General features: G+C 44.6%; 1 protein-coding gene and 1 long non-coding RNA gene across 4 annotated transcripts in view; one reads left to right on the plus strand and one right to left on the minus strand.

The window, feature by feature from the left end:
- The window catches only part of map1aa (microtubule-associated protein 1Aa), a 44,708-nt gene that overhangs the window by 18,772 nt on the left and 4,279 nt on the right, over nt 1–21,657 (plus strand). For 2 of the 3 annotated variants that reach the window (XM_084339651.1, XM_084339653.1), the window contains 3 exons: nt 13,649–13,731; nt 14,389–14,529; nt 14,638–21,562. In XM_084339651.1, the coding sequence (XP_084195777.1) occupies nt 13,649–13,731; nt 14,389–14,529; nt 14,638–21,562 (7,149 nt within the window). Of the gene's footprint in view, nt 1–12,551; nt 12,725–13,648; nt 13,732–14,388; nt 14,530–14,637; nt 21,563–21,657 lie in introns of those variants that run through there. The other variant, XM_084339652.1, reaches the window with a different exon arrangement.
- Nucleotides 6,360–11,261, minus strand: LOC311255059. Its single transcript, XR_014622315.1, has 3 exons — nt 10,872–11,261; nt 9,831–9,938; nt 6,360–6,807 (listed from the first exon to the last, which is right to left on the minus strand). It is a non-coding gene; the product is annotated as an uncharacterized lncRNA (long non-coding RNA).

Genomic DNA, 21,657 nt, shown 5'->3' on the forward strand with positions numbered 1-21,657 from the left:
TTTAATGCCAGCATCCATACATGCATGTGCTGCGGTGTCGGTCACAGTGTGTGCCGCTGGTTAAAGGACAGCGGTCAGAGATGCTGAGGTCATTCACGAGTCCACAGCACAACCTGCTCAGCTGTTACAGCCTCAGAGGGGAAGAAGTCATTTAGCTTTTTATTACATTTAAATGTTAAAGGAGCAGTCTGTAGTTTTAGAGAAGAAATACAAATACAATATAAACGAGGTGATAATAAAAACTATAATAACTGAATAAACAAACTAGTGAAACATAAACAATAGATGCACGTCATCGACAATATTTATCTTATGTGCATTATTAAAGGGGCGCTGTGCAGTTTCAGAGAAGAAATGCATACTCAGAATTTTAATATTTACAGTCATCATACAAACTCAGAAATATTGATTGTTTCTAAGAGGTAAACAAGGTCCCAGAACACAGTTTGAAGCTAGAAAGGTGGCAGGGTCCGCCACATATAAACAAGGTAAAACAGTATGAAATTGTGTTGTTCTGTAGGGTCAGTTTGTTTATTCAGTCATGAAAACAAAGAGAGTTTGATTATTGAAGATTTTTCTTTTCCGATCAAAATTTCTTCCCTAAAACTACGGAGTGCTCCTTTAAAATATCATCTGTTGATGTCAGCTCCCTTCATGATGGACTAAATGATGCTTGAGAGCCTTTTTCACGATGTCAGAGATAAAATTCAGGTGGAGAAATAAGAAATCCCGTTATCTTATTGTTATGACTTTATGTTTGCCCTGAGGAAATGTTAAATTACGGAATATTGAATTGAAAAATGTGCCGTTTATGTGCGATTTTAGGATGTAAACATCTCGTCAGGTTGTCAAAACCCCCAAATTAGTGTTTAGTGTGATATGACGATACATATCGATGCTGAATATTTGAAACAGTTGCAATCAGGGGCGTCGCAATGTTGTGATAACCGTGACTAAGAAATGTGGTACATCGTGTTAAAGGTGCATTCACTGGTTACAAACTAAATAAACAACCTCTCGTTGTTTTCATGACTGAATAAACAAACCGACCTTAAAGGACAACACAGTTTATACTGTTGTTCTTTGTTTATATGTGGCGGACCCTGCCACCGTTCTAGCATCAAAATAAACATTCAGAGTTTGTATTATTACCTCATTAATATTGTAAATATTGAAATAATGAGCTTGAACAACATAGTGCTTCTTTAATAATTGATATATGATAATATCACGTGAATAATCCAGCGATGACGTTCGGCCTTCTGCATCTTTTGTTTATGACTTCATCCTTTTCACTGGTAACTGATTGATAGTGATTGATTATGTTTACAGACTCTCCCTACACTCGTATTTTAAGATGCATTTATTTTCCAAAAAAGAGATAAAACACAGAGAAGATAAAGTTAAAGATAGATTAGATTCATGTTTAATTTCTACAGATATCGCATTGATATCATCACGAGAATTCGTTTTTCCGCAGTATCAGTACAAACAGTCCTGCTGCAGCTCTCTGCTGCTCGCCAAGGACAGTTGTGTCTCGTTCTCGTGTTATAACCTCGTTATATTGGCATTTTATTAAAAAATCAAAAATTTCATGCCCTCAATGTCAATTTCTCTCCGTGGTTTTGAAAACATAATCGAATATTGATACTTTCCAAGGTTTTGTATCGAAGTTAGACATTTCAGTATCATGACATCACAACTCCAAATAGCCAAAAATGAGAGCTGCAACGATTAATCGATTCGTTTATTAACTATTTTTGATCATCGATGAATTGGTTTGAGTCCATTTTTTTTTTAAAATAAGTAAAATTCTTTGATTTCAGCTTCTTAAATGTGAATATTTACAGTCTTGATCGACGATTTTCACCATTTTCTGAAGTTTTATCGACCAAACAGCTAATCGATTAATAGTCAACAGATCAATCGACCGTGAAAACAATCGTCAGCTGCAGCTGCATCAGAAACAACACTCAGCACCATGAGCTGTGTTCTCAGTTGTAGCCTCGTCCCTCTGTGGCAGAGCTGAACTCTTTTATGAATCAGGATGATGGTGCAGTTTACAGTGCTGAAGTGACAGCAGGCCCCTCGGTGTAAACAGCTTCACTGACTCACGTTCACATAGTTTGTGGTCATTTGTCAGTTGCACTCGCTGCTCTCAATTCAGTCGAGTAAATTTGGGTGACCTGATTTTGATGGTGGAGGAAAAAATAAAGCGTCTTCTGACCTGAAGGCAACAGCTGAGACTCGCAGCAGCAGCAGCAGCAGCAGCAGCTCGTTCGATCACATGAAACACTGTGTAGGGACGACGTGGATGAGGCTTCGCTCTCTGAATAACCCCGAACTTATGCAACCGACTAGACAAAACTGTCTAAAAATAGAAAGGTACACAGAGACGACTGACAGCTGCTTTAATCCAGAAGCCTCGGCTGCAGATGATGTTAATCTGTCGTGTTTGTTTAAACGATGGATGTGGGGTTTCTTCAGAGGTCGCTGGCACAGATTGACTCGTGTTATAAGTAAATCAGTTAAAAATAACATCCGACACCCAAAGATATCATGTTTACGATCCCATATGTCAAAGCAAAGCAACATTTGTGCTTGAAAAATGACTTAAAGATATAATATGGAAGGATTCTGGATCAAAATGTCTAAAACTACCGGACCATTGTTTTATATTTTGTTGAGTTGTGTACTTACATCAACTCAAATGATCCAAACAATGTTAAAACCAGAGAAATCCACAAGTTACTGAAGGTGATGGTGCGTTTCATTCAGTCGCTGCCGTTAGAAAGCCTGAGACGAACGAGACTAAACATAACGCGATAAAACTAAAACATTAACTCGTCTGTGACGTCGGGATCCTTTGTGTTTATTCGCGTTACACAAACAGCCTGATTAGTTTACTCTACGTTATCTGTAAGCTAACGTTAGCGAGCAGCAGCACGCACTGACGATGTGTGTGACCGTGTCCTGTCGGGTCAGAGCAGAATCTGATGAGACGGGTGTTAGTTCCTCCAGCAGGTCTGGATCTGCAGCTGACTCTCTCCTCCAGAACTGTCCATCACAACCCTCAGCAAACGTCTTTCGTTTTGATAGAGCGCCCCCTAGCAGCAGAGATTACATAGTGTGCATTTAACTGATTGCAGATGAAGTGTTTTTAGCATTTTGAAGACGTCATGTTAGCTGCAGCGCTCTGTGCGTTATCACACAGTTAACCAACCGGTGGTTTATTGTAACCTCCCTGACTGGACTCTGTCTTTGAAATGTCCTTCAGTCGGCTGACAGGGTTTGGACGGAGCGGAGCTGCTCAGCTCGTCTGTAATCATGTTTCACTCTCCGCGCTTCATAAAGTCGACTGAATGAGATCAGATTGTGTTCTTCGTGTTATCAGATTCTCCTGTACACACAAAAACCTCAAGCATGAATCCTGCCTCCTCTTGGAAACACCCCCACACACACCACCCTGTAGTGAACTCCCATCATGCCTCAGGCGGGGTGAGGCAGAGTGCTGAGCTCAGCAGGATCAGGCGGGGTGGAGCGTGGAGACAGCAGCGGCTCTGATACTCGTTTTCTTTCCGGCTTGGTCGAGGTGTGGCCATCTCAGGCTTTTCTTCATGACCTGATGCTGCGTCTTAATTCCTGTTGTTGCAGGTTTTGGTGTCAGAGGAAGATTTACATCTTGATATTTGCTCCATTATCTAACTGAGATGCTTCTTTCTTGTTAATTGTGTCATATATATAGTGTGATGACATATTTTTTGACCAGAAATGAGACAAATATACTCGGTAAGATTTAGATTTTTGTGCAGCGTAATTCTGAATTTAATGAATTGATCCCGCTAACAAGTATCGTGTGTGTATCACCACCTCGTTAATCCTCTTCCTCTGAGACATGGAGCTCCATTAATGTTCAAAAACGATTAAAAACACATCAGTGTGCCACACAGTTGTTCCTCCATCGCCACGAACACACACTGTAGTTTATTTAGGCTCACTCCCACACACACACACACACACACACACACACACACACACACACACACACACACACACCATCCTGCTGCCACAAATACTCACTAGGGCAGCAAATGTTGGATTAATCCGCCGCTGAAAATAGTCCCCTGCGAATGTTTGATTACAAATACAGTGAGCAGCTGTTTTTTAGGGAGTTACTAAGCAAATTTTTTTTAAATAATGAAACTGTATATTTGTGAGCTGTTTTTAAAGGAGCCGATGGACTTTGAGCTGTTTACTACAGAGATTCAGGAAGTGAGAAAGTAATGAGAGGCGGACTAACACCAGTCTTTCCCCTAAGATGCTCCGTGCAGCACTATAGGTGACAGCACATACTGTATGTACAACACATGGTGTCGTCCTCACTTGTGTTAATTGGTTTCTGATGCTGCCAACAGGCTCGTTACCCAAGGAAAGGGTTTTTTTGCAGCGGGTGACAGAAGTGAAATATCCTCAGAGCAACTTGGTGAGACGTGTCACTGTGATATTTTAAGATACAGTAAAGTATTAATGACATTTATTGAAATCTATGAAGTCTGAGTGTCTGCAGCTGTGATGGATCACCCTGAAATTGTCTTGAGTTCACCCGTCACATGAAGCACAGCCTGTAAATGCTTATTTAATCAGACGTGTTCGTGCTCAAGAGGTCCTTAACATGATGATTCTGAGCAGATCTGGATGCATCAGTCAAAAGTTGAATTAAATGAGTTAAACTGAGGAAAAAGATGTATTTATTTATTTATTTATATAACAGAATATGAAGCCTGGTGATTGGATTTGATGGACTGGTTGTGTATTGAAATGACAAACAGGTAGAAATCATCTGACTTCAAGACAAAGATTATAATGTATTTTCTACCAACAGTCAACAAGTTTCAGGCAAGAATGTTTTTTTATACGTATCCAGAACTCTCTCCTGTTCTTCCAAATTAAATTCAGTGAACTGATTGTAAATTGCAACCTGATGCCACTTATTCATGAGCAAAACTGCAGTGCCGCTGGCTCCGTGGCTAACTGAGCCATGAGCTAATTTGCTAATGGTAGCTAGCTGCAGCCATGTTAGGTCGGCAGGTTGTTGGTAGATGTAGTGAGCTGCTGCCTCCTTTGTTTTTTAAAAACGACACCTGTAAGAAGCTGAAATTTTACCTTTTTTCTCAAACTGATTAATCGATTATAAAAAGAGATTGATCAGTTGTTGCTGCTGTAGTTATACCTACATTAACTATATCTACAGCATGTCCACACTGATCCTTTATGTGAGCCAGCTGGTTGCAGCAGTCAGGTAGTTTTTAATATCGCTGAGCCTGCTGCTGCACCACAGGTGCTAATTCAGCCCTTTGGTTATTTCCCTGGTGACTCACCTGCAAACTGCACCCGTGTGAAAACATCTGACGGAGCGAGCAGCAGGTACAAATCACCTGCATGTCTCACCCTTACGTCCCTCTAAGGACATGTACACTGGAAGGATTTTCTTTATAACCCTGTTGGTCCGTGTTGGACGCATGATTCACTTTAATGTTTCCGTCCCTGCAGTTGCAGCTCTGCTCTGCGTTCTGACCAGTTTGATGGACGAGGAGTTAATTGATGAACCAGGACAGAGCTGTGATTTACTGATGCACCGATCAATCATGTCACCCTGCATGTAGCTGGTGTGTTCACTCTGTTAGCGCCGCTGGAGAAGACGACTTTTCACACCATCAGCCACAGGTGGAGTTTGACATCTGAGCTGGAGGAGGGAATCTTTTTAATCATTTAGTCGTCGCACACATGAAGTTGAAAACTGAAATATGCAGACTCACTCAGAAATCACCGCTCGTTGTGTAACATGAAGACAGCTCGCTGAATCGCTGACTGCTGAAGAGAGGAACACGAGCTACGTCACATGACCGCTCAAAAATGATTTATTACAACATAAAACAGAAGATCACTTATAAAGTATAGATATTTTATTTATACAAGAAATCATTTTGTTGGACCTATTTTAGACTCAATGTAGTGACATTTTCCAGCTGCTGGGGCGCCAACGACATCTACTGTCTGTACTTAGTACAAAAAGTAACTAGTTACATGAGGAGATCGCTCTTTATAAAACTAACACTGAACTTATATTTGTCTTTTTAAGATCAGTTATCGTGAACATCGTATGTCGGGCAAGTTATGTTCAAAATGCAATATATTACATATTACTAGTTACCTTCATTTTAAAATATTATATTACGTTACAATATTACTGTCTGCGTAGAGTAATATATTACTTACACTACTTCTTAGTTACCTTCAACAATGAAACAGCCCAGATCCTGTTTAAACAAATGAATGTCCTTGGTGACAGTGATGAACCAGGAAGGCATGGTGTGATTCAAGAATGTAAATTAAAGTGCGCTCGGAGGATCAGGCTTCATCATTAGTCTTCATCATCAGGCTTCATCATTAGTCTTCATCATTAGTCTTCATCATCAGGCTCATTTCAGTCACACAGAGACTCAACAAACAACTTAAAGGCTCGGTGACATGGATTGTAACGCGTTACGTGATAAAATATGTACCTAAATAATGAAATTCTTCTTTCTTTAAAAAGAAGAATTTGGAAATGTAAATGACATTTGTCAGCACATAAAACCAATGATCTGTTGATCTTTACATATCAGGACTCAGTAGTCCAACAGCAGCACGGTGCTGAATGAAACACGTTTAAATCAAATTGTGGCTCTGGAGAGTCGTGACGCCTCCGTCTGCGACTGAACCAAACCGATCTCACTTTGGTCCAGACTGAAATATCTTCCAGTGTTCCTGTAACAAACAGTAATTATGTGTTAATAATTAGAGCATGGCCAAGAGCTCCAGTCATTATCTTCACATTCAGCTTCTCCCTGCTGTGACTAATAACCCTCTTTAATGGGTCTGACCAGTCATAACGAGGCCAACTTAACTCTTTTCTTATGAAGGAGCGATGTCGTTCATCGCGCTGCCGCTCACACTGAGCCGGCCTACAGCTTATAAACAAACTGAGCGAGCAGCGACCTGCCACCAGAAGAGGCTGGACTTCATTAGTTTGTTCTTCAGAGCGTCTGAACAGCTTCGGCTCTATTTGCTTTAGAAATCATGCTGAACTCTCGCTGGATAAACTGAGATATAAGTCACCATCAGCTGAGATGTGAGGTGAAAATAGCGAGTTGTGTTGCGTGAGAGTCAATATTTCATGTTCTCACTGAGGAATACGGCTGCAGAGCTTCTCAGGCCACATCTTCCTGTTGTATTTTGAAGCACGATGGTTAAACAGCAGACGAATCACAACACGTGGCCTCACACAGACCGACATATACGGGACATGGTCTACTTTCACTAACAAACACACAGCTGACGTCCCTCTTGGCCTCAGGTGGCATCTGAAGCCTCAGACCGGCAAAAAACTGGGCAGAAGAACGAGTCGCTGCAGCTTCGGGTAGTAAGCGGCTGCTTCCCATCATGCACCAGAGGCACGAGTGTGTAGGCTCGCTCTGCTTTCCATTTATTCTTTAACGCTGTAAACACCCACTCACTATCAGACATCTCGCTCAGATTATCGGGCGTAGAAGGAAGCTTTTTCTTTCTGCACCATCTTATTTAGTAAAGCTCAGTGAGACAAAACGAATTAGCTGGAGGATTATGAGCGTCTGTGTGCACTAATATGAGACAGAGGAAGTTCATTCATGATACCGGCAGCTGACAAAACAATATTACCACCGATTTAGCAGCTGAAGCTCCTCGCAGTGAATCAAGACGCCGTGACCTCATTTACTCCTGGTGTTAAAATGTGACACGGTAAACAGGTCAGTCATTGGCTCGCGTCATGTTCAGATCTTCAGTTGGTGTAAACAAAAGAGTTTGTTGTAATTAAAATCAAATCTCATGTAGTTTTGTGTTAAAGCGCTCAGTGAACTACATCATCTCATCCACACCAACATGGAGCCGACTGGACTCAGAAAAGCTCGTAAACAAGATGAACATCACAATAAATCTGCTCATATTGACACCTGCAGTTCTGTGGAAGGAGAGCTGGTTCTGGTTCAGTTCTGTGAGCTGCTGATATACAGGAGCAGCTCTACAGTTAGGAGACGACGTCACTAACGACACTGCTGGCCGTGTCGTCTTTATAACGACGTCACAGTCTGATGTTTCAGTAGTTTGAGGTTGAGCAGCTCCTCCTCGGTGTGTCTGCAGGCCTGAAGCTGCTGAGTGAAATCACTTCTTCCACCGGCGACACCGACCAGTCATTATATGATCCGGTTGTTTTCGAGTCACTTCATCCCTCAGAGCCAACAAACAGGGTGACGGAGGGTCACAACCGTACTACAGCAGCACTCCTCCCTCAGTGACTGGTCCTGTGTGTGCAGCCTGGCGAGAGGCTCACGGGTCCAGACTGCATTTTGTTTCCATGATAACAGTCTGAGTGATGTGTGGGCAACATTAGTGGCTTTACAGGAGATTGTCCTTGGACATTTTAATAACTCGAAATAGGAACGAGAAGAGCGAGGCGGTTAATGAGCTTCTCAGACATGCACAGCGTTTATATGAGCTTATTGGAGAGGCAGGATGCAGTTACAGAGAGGAACCATGGTCCAGCCTCCACCTCATCTCATCTGTCACAGCCTGAACGCAGCCATCATATTCACCGACACACCTCAGCTCTCACCTGTTATATAAAAACAAACTCTCACCACAGTTTCCTCTTCAGAGGCAGTGGAGGGAGGCAGCTTGTTTCAGTCTGAAGGACTTCAATGTGTTTGGATTATTGGTAGAAATGTGCCGCGTATAAAAGACTTTTACTTTAGTTTTTAGCTTTTGTTTCATCAGAAGTATTTTTTAAATCAAAATGACAAATATTAACCTACGTCTAGATTCTCAATTGACAGGATTTGTTGTTCATTTCTGTTAAAAAAATATTTTTTTGGCTTTCGACGGCCCAGTCACCAGAATTAAATGCTGGCATTGTACATTTTCTGCAAACCAAGTGTATGTTAAGTTTATTCTTTTTATCTGTGAATATTTCTACAAAACATATAATATTATGTTCAGTGGCAACAAATCCAGGAAGTTTAAGCCAAAAACTGATCTTCACAGAAGCCTGGACTTGTACTTTATGTTCCTAAAAGTAGCCACAACTTTACACAAATATTGAAAAGCAAAATGTAAAGAAACAACTTTCAGCATTAATATCCGATGTCAACATCTGTTGTGGCGATATAGATCGACGATAAAGATGTTTGTCAAAGGTTTTAAAGTCAGAGTAATGAATCACTTAGTCAAGGAAATAATTTTAAAAAGATTAAACAGCAAAGAAGATAAACGCTTGTTGCGGAGGTTTAAACTACATGTCAGTTATGGTTGTTTTGTGGTTTTCTGTGTTCAGAGATTATTCAACATTGTCACATTGAATGGTTAACATGTGTTAAACTTGTAAAACGTTTTGTTTTGGTTTATAAAGATATCGAACAATGCTCAGCTCAGCTCAGCTCGACGTGCAGCTAAAACTGAGTCCAGTTTAAATCCTGCTCGTCTCAGATAGCAGCAGCTGTGTCGTGTCTGTGAGACACTTTTATTAAATCTCGTGTCAAATCCAGAAAAGACTGAAATAAAAGTCTAAGATCTACATGAGACCTACAATACAAACAAAGTAGGAAGAGTCTTAGATTAAACAAACTCCTCCTACACTGAGACATCACGTTCAATGTACGTTACATCATCAATCCATGACTTTTAATCAATAAAATGATCTTAGCTTCATTTCTTTTTATGGCTCTGCTGAGAACAGTGAGAAGACAAAGTGTTCATACCGCACAACGTGAAGGTCGTAGAGAGAGTTTGTCTTGTGTTCAGCACTTTGTCCTTCACATCTCCTCTCCTGGTGTCACATTAATGTGATGTTGGATCAGTTTCAGGCACTAAGAGACGAGATAATGACGACACGTCAGACACATCGGTCAGTCCTCCTGAAACAAAGCTGAGATTATTGTAAAAGATGCTGAACATTACTTTTATATCAAAATGTGAATCAGTTTCCACAGTAAAAGAATAGATAGACATTTAACACAATCCAGAAACATTAAGAAAATCCACTTAAACATAACACAACACTTATAATGAATACTGAGGCGATTGTGAATATGATTATGTGCGGTGAGGCACTGGGCCAAGTGGGACCGGGTCTGGTTCAGCCTGGGTCAGTTGATTTTCCACAGTCAGCTGATAATTTTTTTTTTTTAAAGCTTGATAATGATATTAGTTTGGAGCAGGAGCTGGGAGGCACCTGATTAATCTGACCAGCGTTTAACACACAGGAAATAAAAGGAAAGGAAAAGGAAATAAAATCAGTAAAACGTCTACAGCGAATTGAAAAGATGAATCACAGAGGGTGTAAAGACTCACAGCAGTTCGTTTCACAAGCAGGTTAAACTTAACGACGCCCTGATGGCAACAGAGAAACTTCACTGGCAAGAACATGTCCTGGAGAAACTAAAGTGTCGCTTTCTGGAAGATTTTTGCAAAATGAGGTCAAGTCCTTTTGTTTCACTCCTGTAATCTTAAACTCTTTCAGTCTGTCAGTGTCTGAAACCAGCAGATACATGAGAAACACAGGAGGCTCTAAAAGACTCATTATCAAACACAAAGTAATAAAAACTTAAATAAATCTACAAATCTGACCCGAACATGAAACAAACTTTGTATTTTTTATCTAGTCTGCGCAGCTATTGGAGCAAAGTTCCACCGACAGTAACATCTCCTCCAATCAGCGGATTAATCAGCCAGACTAATTAATCAGCCGGCCTCTAGTGTGGGAGATGTAAAGAGTCTCGTCTGAAGCACATTAATCATACAAACACTACAGGCAGCTGGTTGGCGTCCATGTTTGTTTTGGTTGGCGTTCCTCTGAGATCTGCAGGATCGTCTACGTCCAGATCTCCAGCGGTGACGGACCAGCGCTTCACTGTGTTGTTCAGTGTATTTACTCGACTGTATGTTTATACTTCCTCCACTATTGTCTTTGTACAGCTGTGCAAGACAACAAAACAGCTGAAGTCTCTCTCTACCTTCTCAGCAGTCTGTCCGACGGTGAAATAAATCCCTGAAAATGTCCAAATGAAACACAAAGTTCCAACATTTAAGTGGTTCAGTTATTCTCACCCTCCCTCATCGTGGGGTGGGTGTTCAAATTGTTGACCGACTCTGCAGCTACTTAACCATCATCACGATCACTGCTCTATCTGATCATATTTGTAAAACCCACCACAGTTTGGACGGCCTCTGCCACACTGTGTGCTGACTGGAAGTGACCACAGCTGCAATCATTTAGAGACAATCAGCCGGCACTGGGCACATGGAGCCTAATATTCTGATTATAATCGGTTTAAAAGCCCAAACAGAATAAAAATGCTCCCTATAAACACCTCAACTGGAATAAACTGTCCCATGTAAATGATACAACCTGATTATTTCCCGGCTGTGTTCTTGTTTTTACCACAAACTCTCAGAGAACTTAAGATAGACGGTGATAAATATCCATCTTCAGGACAGGAAGCTGATCGAACACAAAGAGATCAGATATCCGATGACGGAGGATTGCATGACGTGATCACTTTGACTCCTGTCACACAGCTGTTCTGATTAAATGTGTTGTTTTATTTAAACACCAGACCCTGTAAATCTCACCCCCTGCAAACAATTGATCCGAAAACTTTCAATCAGAATGAGGAATGAGGAAATTTTGTCCATTTAAAAACAGCTGCTGAAGCGTGAGCGTGGTCCTGAATATAAATTAACGAGCCTCCAGTCAACATAAAAAACATGAACGTCAATATTTACCTTGTTTCTGTCTCCCAGCACTAATTCATAGATTAATTCATATATTCAGTGTTCCTGCTGCAAACAGTGAATGTCTTTGTTGTTTAATAAAAACAGCCATCAGTTGTTCTCTACTTGTTTAGCTGAGCAAATACAGATTGTGAACCTGTTTCAGGCAGCAGAACAAAACAACAGCATCTCTAAACTGGGCCACACTGTGTTGACTCTGTAAACACGCTGCTGATCTGATGTCGGCTGTTAGTTTGCACAAATTGGCGGATGCGTCTGACTGGGACACTGTTGCTATTAAGTATCTGAACCTGATCTTCTCTGACCTAACATATAACCTCTGACTATCCAGGCGTGTAATTTTTCTCTCCAAGTGCTGCATTAATGTTTTTCCCCCTCGTTGCCCTCGCCTCCTCCTTCGTGAGGGAAAGGAGAGACGAGCACCCCGTGTCAGCTCCTTCGCAATTTTTGAGGGTGGAGGACGAGCCAGCAGCATCTTTTGATGCTAAATATAGATCCTCCTGATGAAGCGCCTGCATGCTCTCAATGCTGCTGCTGCTGCTGCTGCTGCTCTGGCACTCGCCCTCACCTCCTGTACTATGTGATGCTGCGTGCATACACTCTCATGCAGTACGAGCCTCCCCTCCCTCGCTCAGAAATGCTGCAATGCGTCTCCCTCAGTCAAGACTGGGTCAGTGTAACTCAGCTAGCAGCAAACAGCCGGAGAAGCGTCCCCATAGCAACAACCAATCCAGCAATCCTGGCTGAGGGATTATATTTTTTGTGTTATTGTTGCGACTGTATGTGGACGGAGAGTATTTCCAGGATTAAAGTCGTCGAGGGGGCTTTAGTGAGCGCTGGTGGAGGAATGAGATGGCAAGTGAGCAGAAGAGGAGCCGGGGCGGGGTTGAGGATGCAGAGTAATTGTGTTGGCAGATGCTGGAAGTGAGGCCGTCGTGTTGTGTATTGTCGGTAAATGGCAGCTCAGTCATCTAAAGTGTTTGTTATTGGAAAATGTTCCATTATAATATCTGGACGAGAAGCATCACAGCATGAGTAAGCAGATGTTGTATCAGGGAGGCCGTATCAAAAAGCGAAAGAGGTAGTTTGCTGATTGATAACATCGATCTGTATTTAACGTTGACATAAAGGTGGAAGCTTCACGAAAGTAAAGTCAAAACATCTCCATCGCCCCCGGCTGGCTGGCTGCAGTATAGGTCATAAACCCCTCCCACTCCATGTTAGCAGATGTGCCTAACTAAAAAGTCAAAGTACACATCAAATACATTGTTCCCAAAGATGGTTTCTCTCATTTTAGGTAGTTTTCATCATTCATGTTCTCAACAATATGAATGTAATTACTTAACTTCGCCCCAATATGAAAATTCAGTCCATTATCTTCTCATCCTCATGTCGATAGACAGATAGAAGTTTTAAAGTCCATAAAAACATTTCTGGAACAAATGGAAAAAAAACACAACATGGCTCCGAACAGCTCGTAATCGAAGTTTTGCTGATGCTGTCGGCACACGGTCGAGCTTGTGTACCAACTTCAGAAAGGGAGCATGCTAACACTTTTAGCTTAGTCACAGTCTAGCTTTCGGCTGTAAATGACGTAATGTAAATCAGTTTTGGGTTTCTGGAGACTTGGGTGACTTGCTGGTGACGTCGCCGTGGCTCTTTCTCTTCTTCCTGGCCTCGGCGATAATATTCAGCATACTCTTGTGTCTAATGGATCATATCACACACCCACATCCTCCTTGCTCTTCTGATGTTAAGTTTCTTTAACCTCTGTTTCCTGTAGGCCAGCGGGTGCTCCAGTATCAGAGTGATGTCCTGGAGACAGTGGTGTTGGTGAATCCATCAGAGGAGACCGCCACCTCAGAGGTGAGTCACACCCAGACGACTCGGTCAAAACACCACAGGGCGACGATCACCAGGTGCTCTGACTCCCACAAGACACCTGGAAATGCTTTGCATTTGTTTTTATATCACATTAATGAGTCTCAGGCCAAAGTGTTCAGTCTGTTATGAAGCTGGTTTTGCGACGGCAGCACCTGCTGTTCAACATTTAGGCCCAATGGGAGGTCCATGTCTCTCCAGTTAGTGATCATCACTTTGTTGATTAACAGGAAAACACTCACTGTCACTGTCAGTCTCAGCTGAACTCTACAGAGTGAGACACAAACACTTTTTTGATACTCTGAATGTAAATAAATCCAATCTGTCAGCATGACAATTAGTCATGTATTAGCTTAGCCTGTGACTGCTGGTGAAATGTAAACATTGAATGAAACAAGCTTACTTTTTTTTTCTAATGTAGTACTGTGGGAAGTCACTTTCTCTGTAATACACCAGGACCTGAACCTTCCGAGTTCATTTTAGTAATACTGTACCACGCTCTGCACTGTACTGCTGCAGTTGACCTAATTCTCAATGCTGCAGCAACTTTAACTACTCAGTGAGAAATGAAAATAATGTGTTTCGAGAACAGATGAGGACAATCTGTGTTCTTACACGGTGGTTATTCTTTGTTCTACCCAGATTCGCTCTCTGATCACTGACATTTCTGGGAATAAGTTGCTGATACTGAGCGGCCAGAGCTCTGAGCAGGGAGGTGACGTCCAACTGCAAGGTGGACCCTTCACCTGGCAACACTTCTCCGACATCATCTCCAACCCTCAAGTAAGCTGAGTGCTGTATACGTTCTTACAGTGTACATGTATGAATCACCAACAAAGCTCACATAGGCACAGTTATTTTACGTTTCTTTCACTGTCACTATGTTCTCAGGTGATTGAACTCCTGTCCAAGGCTTCTTCAGAGCAGCCGTCCAGGCTTACAGTTTCCTGTCAGGGAGACGGGGGCTGGAGCTCCCTGGGCCAAAGCCAGGAGCAGCAGTCGCTCCAAAATCTTCTGGAATACCGTCTGAACCCCGAAGCCCACCTCCCCGACATGGACGGAGTCACAGAGTTCACCGAGTATGTCTCAGAGACGGTGGACGTGCCGTCATCCTTTGACCTTCTGGAGCCCCCGACCTCTGGAGGTTTTCTGAAGCTGTCTAAACCCTGCTGCTACATCTTCCCTGGAGGCAGGGGAGACTCTGCTCTGTTTGCCGTCAATGGATTCAACATCCTGGTGGATGGAGGATCTGATCGGAAGTCTTGCTTCTGGAAGCTGGTCCGCCACCTGGACAGGATCGACTCTGTTCTGCTCACCCATATCGGTGCAGACAACCTGCCTGGCATTAATGGGTTGTTCCAGAGAAAGATTGCAGAGCAAGAGGAGGAGCGTAACCAAGGATCTGGCTCCAGCAGCAACGGGGACTGGATGAAGAACCTGATCTCTCCTGAGCTCGGGATTGTGTTTTTCAACGTCCCGGAGAAGCTTAGGATGCCCGAGTCCACACTGAAAGTGAAGCGAAGCATTGAGGAGGCATCTCTTACACTTCAGTACCTGAACAAGCTTGGTATCACACCAGAGCCTCTTCACAGGGTGGTCAGCAACACCATCGAACCTATCACACTGTTCCACAAACTTGGTGTGGGGAAGTTAGACATGTACGTCTTGAATCCTGTAAAAGAGAGCAAAGAGATGCAGTTTCTCATGCAGAAATGGGCTGGAAACAGCAAAGCCAAGACAGGGATTACGATGCCCAATGGGAAAGAAGGAGAAATATCTGTCCCCTATCTGACATCTGTTACCGCTCTCATTGTTTGGATTCCTCACCGTCCAACAGAAAAGATAGTCAGGGTGCTCTTCCCAGGAAATGCACCACAGAACAAAATCTTCGAGGGCCTTGAGAAGCTGAAGCACCTGGACTTCCTGCGATACCCAGTGGCTACCCAAAAAGACATATCGTCAGGTGCAGCTCCTCCCATTATCAAACAGACTAAAATGAGATCAAGAACTGACAGCAAAGAGAGCCTCAAATCTTCGCCCAAACCGCACTCTAAAAAGAAGGATGCCGGTGGGCAGGAGGAAGAGTCCAAAGAGAATAAAGTAGAAAAGAAAGAAGAGAAGAAACCGAAAAGTGAAAGTCTTAAAGCCACCAAACAACAGAAAAACAGCGCAGTGGCCCCTGCAGCAGACAAAAAGACAGAGAAGAAGAAAATATCCAAGGAAAAAACTACGAAGCAGGAGAAAGTCTCCAAGATGGATGAAAAGAAAGACAAAGAGAAAAAAGAAATAAAGAAAGAGAAAGTTAAGAAAGATGAAAACATAAGAAAAGAAGACAAAAAAGAAAGTAAAGCCAAGGAGGATAAAAAGAAGGACCCAAGCAAACCTGAGCTGAGGAAAATAACTAAACCTGACCTGAAGCCGCTCACCCCCGAAGTCAGAAAAACTCTGCATAAGGCCAAGAGTCAGGCTAAGCCCAAGACGGACAAGAATAAAGCAGTTAAAGATGAAGCAAATGAGAAAAAGCCGGTCCCAAAGAACATCCCTGAAGAGGTCGCAGCAGCAGCTTTGGCTGACAGGTCCATAGTGTCCTCACCAGAGGACCTCACTGAGGACTTTGAGGCTCTGAAACAAGAAGAGATTTCCAAAGTAAAGTCTGTGCCTATCCAGAATGATGTGATGTCTGGGCATTCACTGTACACAGATACTAAAGTTTCTTCCTTAGTTTTCCCTGATGAGAAAGTCACATCCGCAGCCCCTGAGATCAGATCTGCTTCACCCAAATCCCCCGTCAAACTGGAAGACAACTACAAAGACAAGGGCGCATCTGAACAGACTGCAGGAAAGAAGGAAGTAAGCGATGGCTTTGACAAGAAGTATGAAGAGGAGAAAATGGAGAAGTATGACAAATACCCTGTAAAGGACGACATGAAAGACCGATCTAAGAAGAGTGAGAGCTCAGAGGAGGAAGGTGATGTAATTGAAAAAGCTGAATTTGAAGGAACAGAAGATGACGAGGTCCTGAAATATAAAACAGAGGAGGCGAAAAAGGAAAAAAATGGAAAGGAGGCCGCCAAGCCAACTGAGCAAAAACCTTCTTCAACCGCAGCACAAGTAGCAACCACGGCCTCGGAGCAATTCTCCTTCATCCAAGACGAGACCATACCCGGATACTCCGAGACTGAACAGACCATCTCTGATGAAGAAATCCATGAAGAGCCAGAAGACAGGATCCCACAGCTGCGCTATGATGTGGGCTCATATGACATCTCTGTCCCTGATGTCCCTGGCACCTTTGACTCCATGCAAGGTATAAAAGAGATGAAGAGCTCCGTCGTGTCTGATGTCAAACCCAGAGCCTTTGGGGGAGGTCACGAGCAAGAGCTTGCACCTTACCCTGCCATCATCGCTGCTCCTCTTGCAGAGGAGGAGCACATCTCCTCAGCAACGTCCATCACAGAATACGACAAACTGTCGTCCTTTGCCACGTCTGTAGCCGAGGATCAGTCGATCACCTCTGTGACAGCCCCTCAGACTGAGGATGTTGGGAGGAACTCTCTCCTGCTGGACACCATCAACAGTATCCCCTCACGCGCTGAGGCCATCCAAGGGAAGGACTATCTTCACTCGGCAGGAACCATCTCACCCACCTCCTCGCTGGAGGACGACAAATGCTTTAAGTCTCCTTCCTCTGATGAGTACCAGCCCAACATTGCTGAGATGGAGGGCGATGCAAAGATCAAATCAGCCCATGAAGAAGAAGATGATGAGGAAGACGAGGACGAGGATCAGACTCCGAACGTTGACATCCCTCTGGGTAAACTCCAAGAGGGCTATGAACACGCAGCCTCCATGATGCGCCAGGAGAAAGAGAGATCCCCCCCTGCCACCTTCTCTCCTCCTTCCTTCTCCACCACTCAGTACTCTCCCACACAGGCTGTCAAAGAAAACCAATCTCTCTTTAGCACAGAGGGATTTAAGACTGGGGCTGAAATAAAGCCGGCTTCACCCCCTGCATCTTTCTCCCCTGGGTTAGAGTCCCACTCCAGGCAGGAGAGTGAGGAAAGATGTGTAAGTCCAGATGACAGCACCATGAAACTGGCCTCACCTACACAGTCTGTGCCTACAAGCAGTGGCTACTCTCCAACAGAAGAGAAACAGTTTAAGGTAGACTACAAAGACGAGGCAGTGACTGATGTTAAAGCTGACTCCCAGCAAACGGATAAATCAGTCACTCTCGCAGACAATACATCCTTTATCGGTGTGCAAAATGAGAAGACAGCGCTTGAAGACTCCGAGGAATCCACTGAAGACAATGAGGAGGAGGATGACTATTACGTCAAAAAGGATCTACAGCCTACTGTTAAGGCCAAGCTTATGGAGGCAAAAGAAGGGTGCTTCTTGGACGACGACTTCGAGTCCAGAAATGCAAAGGCAGAAACAGAGGTCAAGGCCTCGGACAAGACACAGGTGTCTTTTGGCGTGGAGGAGAAGCCAACACCTCAAGTGATGTTCTCAGATGAAGATGAAGATGAAGATGAGGATGGGGATGAGGACGAGAAAGATGATGAATTCCCAAGTGGGGTAAAGCATTTATCACCTGATCAAAGCAAAGTAGACAGCAGCAAAGAGAAGACCGATGCTGCTATGAAAGAGGCTGAGAAGAGTGTTCATTTCAGTCTCTATGATTTCCCAGAGAAGGACACCAGAGAAAGGGCCATTTATATAAGACAAGACACGCCCTACGTGCACGGCAAAACATTCTCTTATGGTGACGTTTATGACAGTAAAACGAGCTCAATGGACTCTGATTCATATCATCAGGAGTCCATGGATAAGACAGAAAAGGACGTTGCAAAGGGTGAAGTGGATTTGCAGAAACAAAAGCCGCCATCCCCGGTGACTGCCACAGACAAGATGTCAGAGAAGGAGGGGATTACCGTCTCATCCACCTCATCGTGGCTCGACTCCAAGAGCACTTCTGCTGTACCGTCATTTGAAAAAGAGGTCAAAGGAAATGAGACATTCGACTACAGCACAGGTAGCCGATTCCCCTCAGTGGCTGATAGACCTGAGGCCTCATCCACTTCTTTATCATCAGAAAAAGATTTCCCTTTTAAAAGCCAGACTGACGGCACGAAGCCCCAGACGTACTCCTCAATGACAGCATTCGATGTAGACAAACCTGCTGCCACAGGCTACGGCGAGAAGGGAGCATGTTTGGAGGTTGATATGAGAAAACTAACAGCGAGGGACGAGGAGGACTATGATGATGATGAAGTCATAGATGAAGACGATGACGAGGACGAAGACGAAGAAGAAGAGGAGGAGGAGGAAGAGGAAGAGGAGGAGGAAGGCGCTGTTGATTCTGAAATGGAGAAAGGTGCCAAAGAGAAGTCCGAGAAGGAAGTAAAAAGTCCAATCAGTGAAATGTTTGGCTCAAACAGGCCTGAGTTCATGGTTTCTATGGCTGGTTACGGCTATAACAGTCAGGGGAAGCCGAGTACGAAAGAAAGCAGTTCGAGCGCAGTCACAAAGACTGAAGACAAGGCTAAGACCGACTCCTCCTCCTTCAGTGGAAAGCCAATGGATTTAGGGGCTACAGGTTTCTCTGGCTACTCCTCAGGGTTTGACTACTCATATGGAAGTGGTGAGAAGGACTCATTTTCATCAAGTCAGACCACAGACAAAGGTAAAGAGGATTTCACTGTGAAGTCAACGGAGGACAGTTATTTCCAGAATGACGGAGCTGATCCTGATTATGACAAACAGAAGACACCAGATCTTCTGAGTAAGAAATCACTGGACACGAGCTTTCAGTACACCACCACCGCTGCCCCTGGCTACTCCTCCTCATCCGCCTACAGCTACTCCTCCTCCACCTCGGGCTCCCTCTCCACCAGCCGTCAGTTTGGAGAGGAGCTGGAGACGCCTGCCGAGCCTCTCTTCGAGTACTCCTCCTTTAAAGATGAACACTCACCGGTCACTGAGTCTCCATTCTCCAGCTCTGCTGCCGCCAAAGACGACTATCTGGAAGTGTCTGAAAAACAGATCCCCGCCACGACCACGACTGAGTCCGCCTCCAGTTTAGCCCGCTTCTCACCCCTCAGCCCATTCGGGGAGGTCAAATCCTTCCCCTCGCTCTCCTCCTCTGCCTTTGCTGAGGACAAGAAGGAGCATACGACTTCATTAAGTGGAGTTGCGGACAAAGGCCCTCAGTCAGACTGTTTCTATAAGCCTGATTGGTCTGCAGGGTCCAAGCTGGACACAGCTGTTGGATATGGAGCCTCAGCAGGACCGTTCTCTCAACAGCTCTCCAAAGACAAAGAAGCAGCCAGCGCCGCTCTGTTTGGCGTCACTTCCTCACCACGCCCGGACATAGAAGGCAAGCATTACTTTGAGGAGACTGACAGCAGTGAAGAAGAGGATGAGGAGGCTTACATGCGTGAGATGACTCGAAGGTCACCCTCCAGTGGCCTGGCTGGTAGCCTCTCATTTTCTGACAAGCCCGTTGCTCCAGCTGTCAGTGAAAAGACCGGTGGTGCGCTCCCTGATGTTCTCGGCTCCTACATGCCATCTTCTCTCCAGTCCAGCAAGCCAGACACAGCCAACGGCCCCACGGAGGTCAGCTCAGGCTCCACCCTTCTTGCTGGAGCAGCAGCCATTGGTGCAGCTTCAGGCCCAGCCAAGGTGGAGCCCAGAGAGGGAGCCACCGGATACAGGAGCTCTTATGAGTGGGAGATGTCGAAGCCTCAGATGGGTATGGTACCAGGAGACTCCCCTCCCCATTACCGCCATGATGATGAGTTTGAAGAGGAGTGTGAGATGGAGCCAGAGCACCCTGCCCGCCCACTTTCACTCTCCTCAACCGATCAACCGTTTCGCTCACCGTTCTACGCTGAGGAGTGCAGCCGAGGAGGGCATGATGACGACGACGATGATAGCGATCAGGATATTGTTGGTGATGTGCCCATGGGAGCCACCTCCTCTTACACCAGCCGCACCTCTCCTGGATACTCCTCCTCTGACTGCAGGCAGCGCAAAGAGGACCTCTCACCTTCCTTCATCAACCCGAGCATGCGGCAGTTATCTAGCGACGAGGATGATGAGGAGCAAGGGCACAGAAGTGACCAATCACAGGGCGATGAGCACGATCTGTCGGTCAAGAGAAGGGCTCACAAACAGCCCCATCATCCCCAGTCCCACAGCAGGGACAGCAGCTCTCTGCACCAAACTGGTGGCATGTCGGCAGGGCTCGGTCTGGCCACAGAGGACACACCGCCCACTTCTGTCAGCGAATCTTTAGCCTCTCAGTCAGACTCTGAAGTGCATCCAGGCACTGAGGATTACCCCTCAGTCACTGGGGAAGGTAACATGGACTCAGATGAGGATGCAGACTATATGCCTGTTGATAAATTATCTGCCACGGGAGGCGGCAGCCATCATTCCACTAGGAGGAGCCATGACCCTCCTCCTGCTCCCCTCATGGACCCCTACCCTCACCCTCCACACCCCGACGTTTGCATGGTGGATCCTGAGGCTTTGGATAACGCCTCAGTGAAGAAAGAGCCAAAAACCAAGACCTTAAAGAAGACTTCTGGGAAAACCAAATCAGCATCCCCAGCCAGGCGCAAGAGGTCTCCCATGCCTGTGAAACAGACGGCGTCTCCTCGCAGTGCCTCACTGAAGAAGAAGGATGCCGACAAGAGCTCACGTATGTCTCGTCTGTCGGACGGACAGGGCTCCAAAGACGATGACCTCTCCAGGTCGAGCTACAACCCTGGCAAGGGGCTGACTAATGGTGTCAAGAGCAGCTCAGGTGAGCAAACATGATAATTGTTTGACAATGATTATTCTACAAAACAGTTTTTTCAAGATCAATGATTTTGCACGTAGTGACAGTACGGCTTGTTT

The sequence above is a fragment of the Pagrus pagrus genome (assembly GCF_965226575.1).
Source record: "Pagrus pagrus genome assembly, chromosome: 1".
NCBI lineage: Eukaryota > Metazoa > Chordata > Actinopteri > Spariformes > Sparidae > Pagrus > Pagrus pagrus.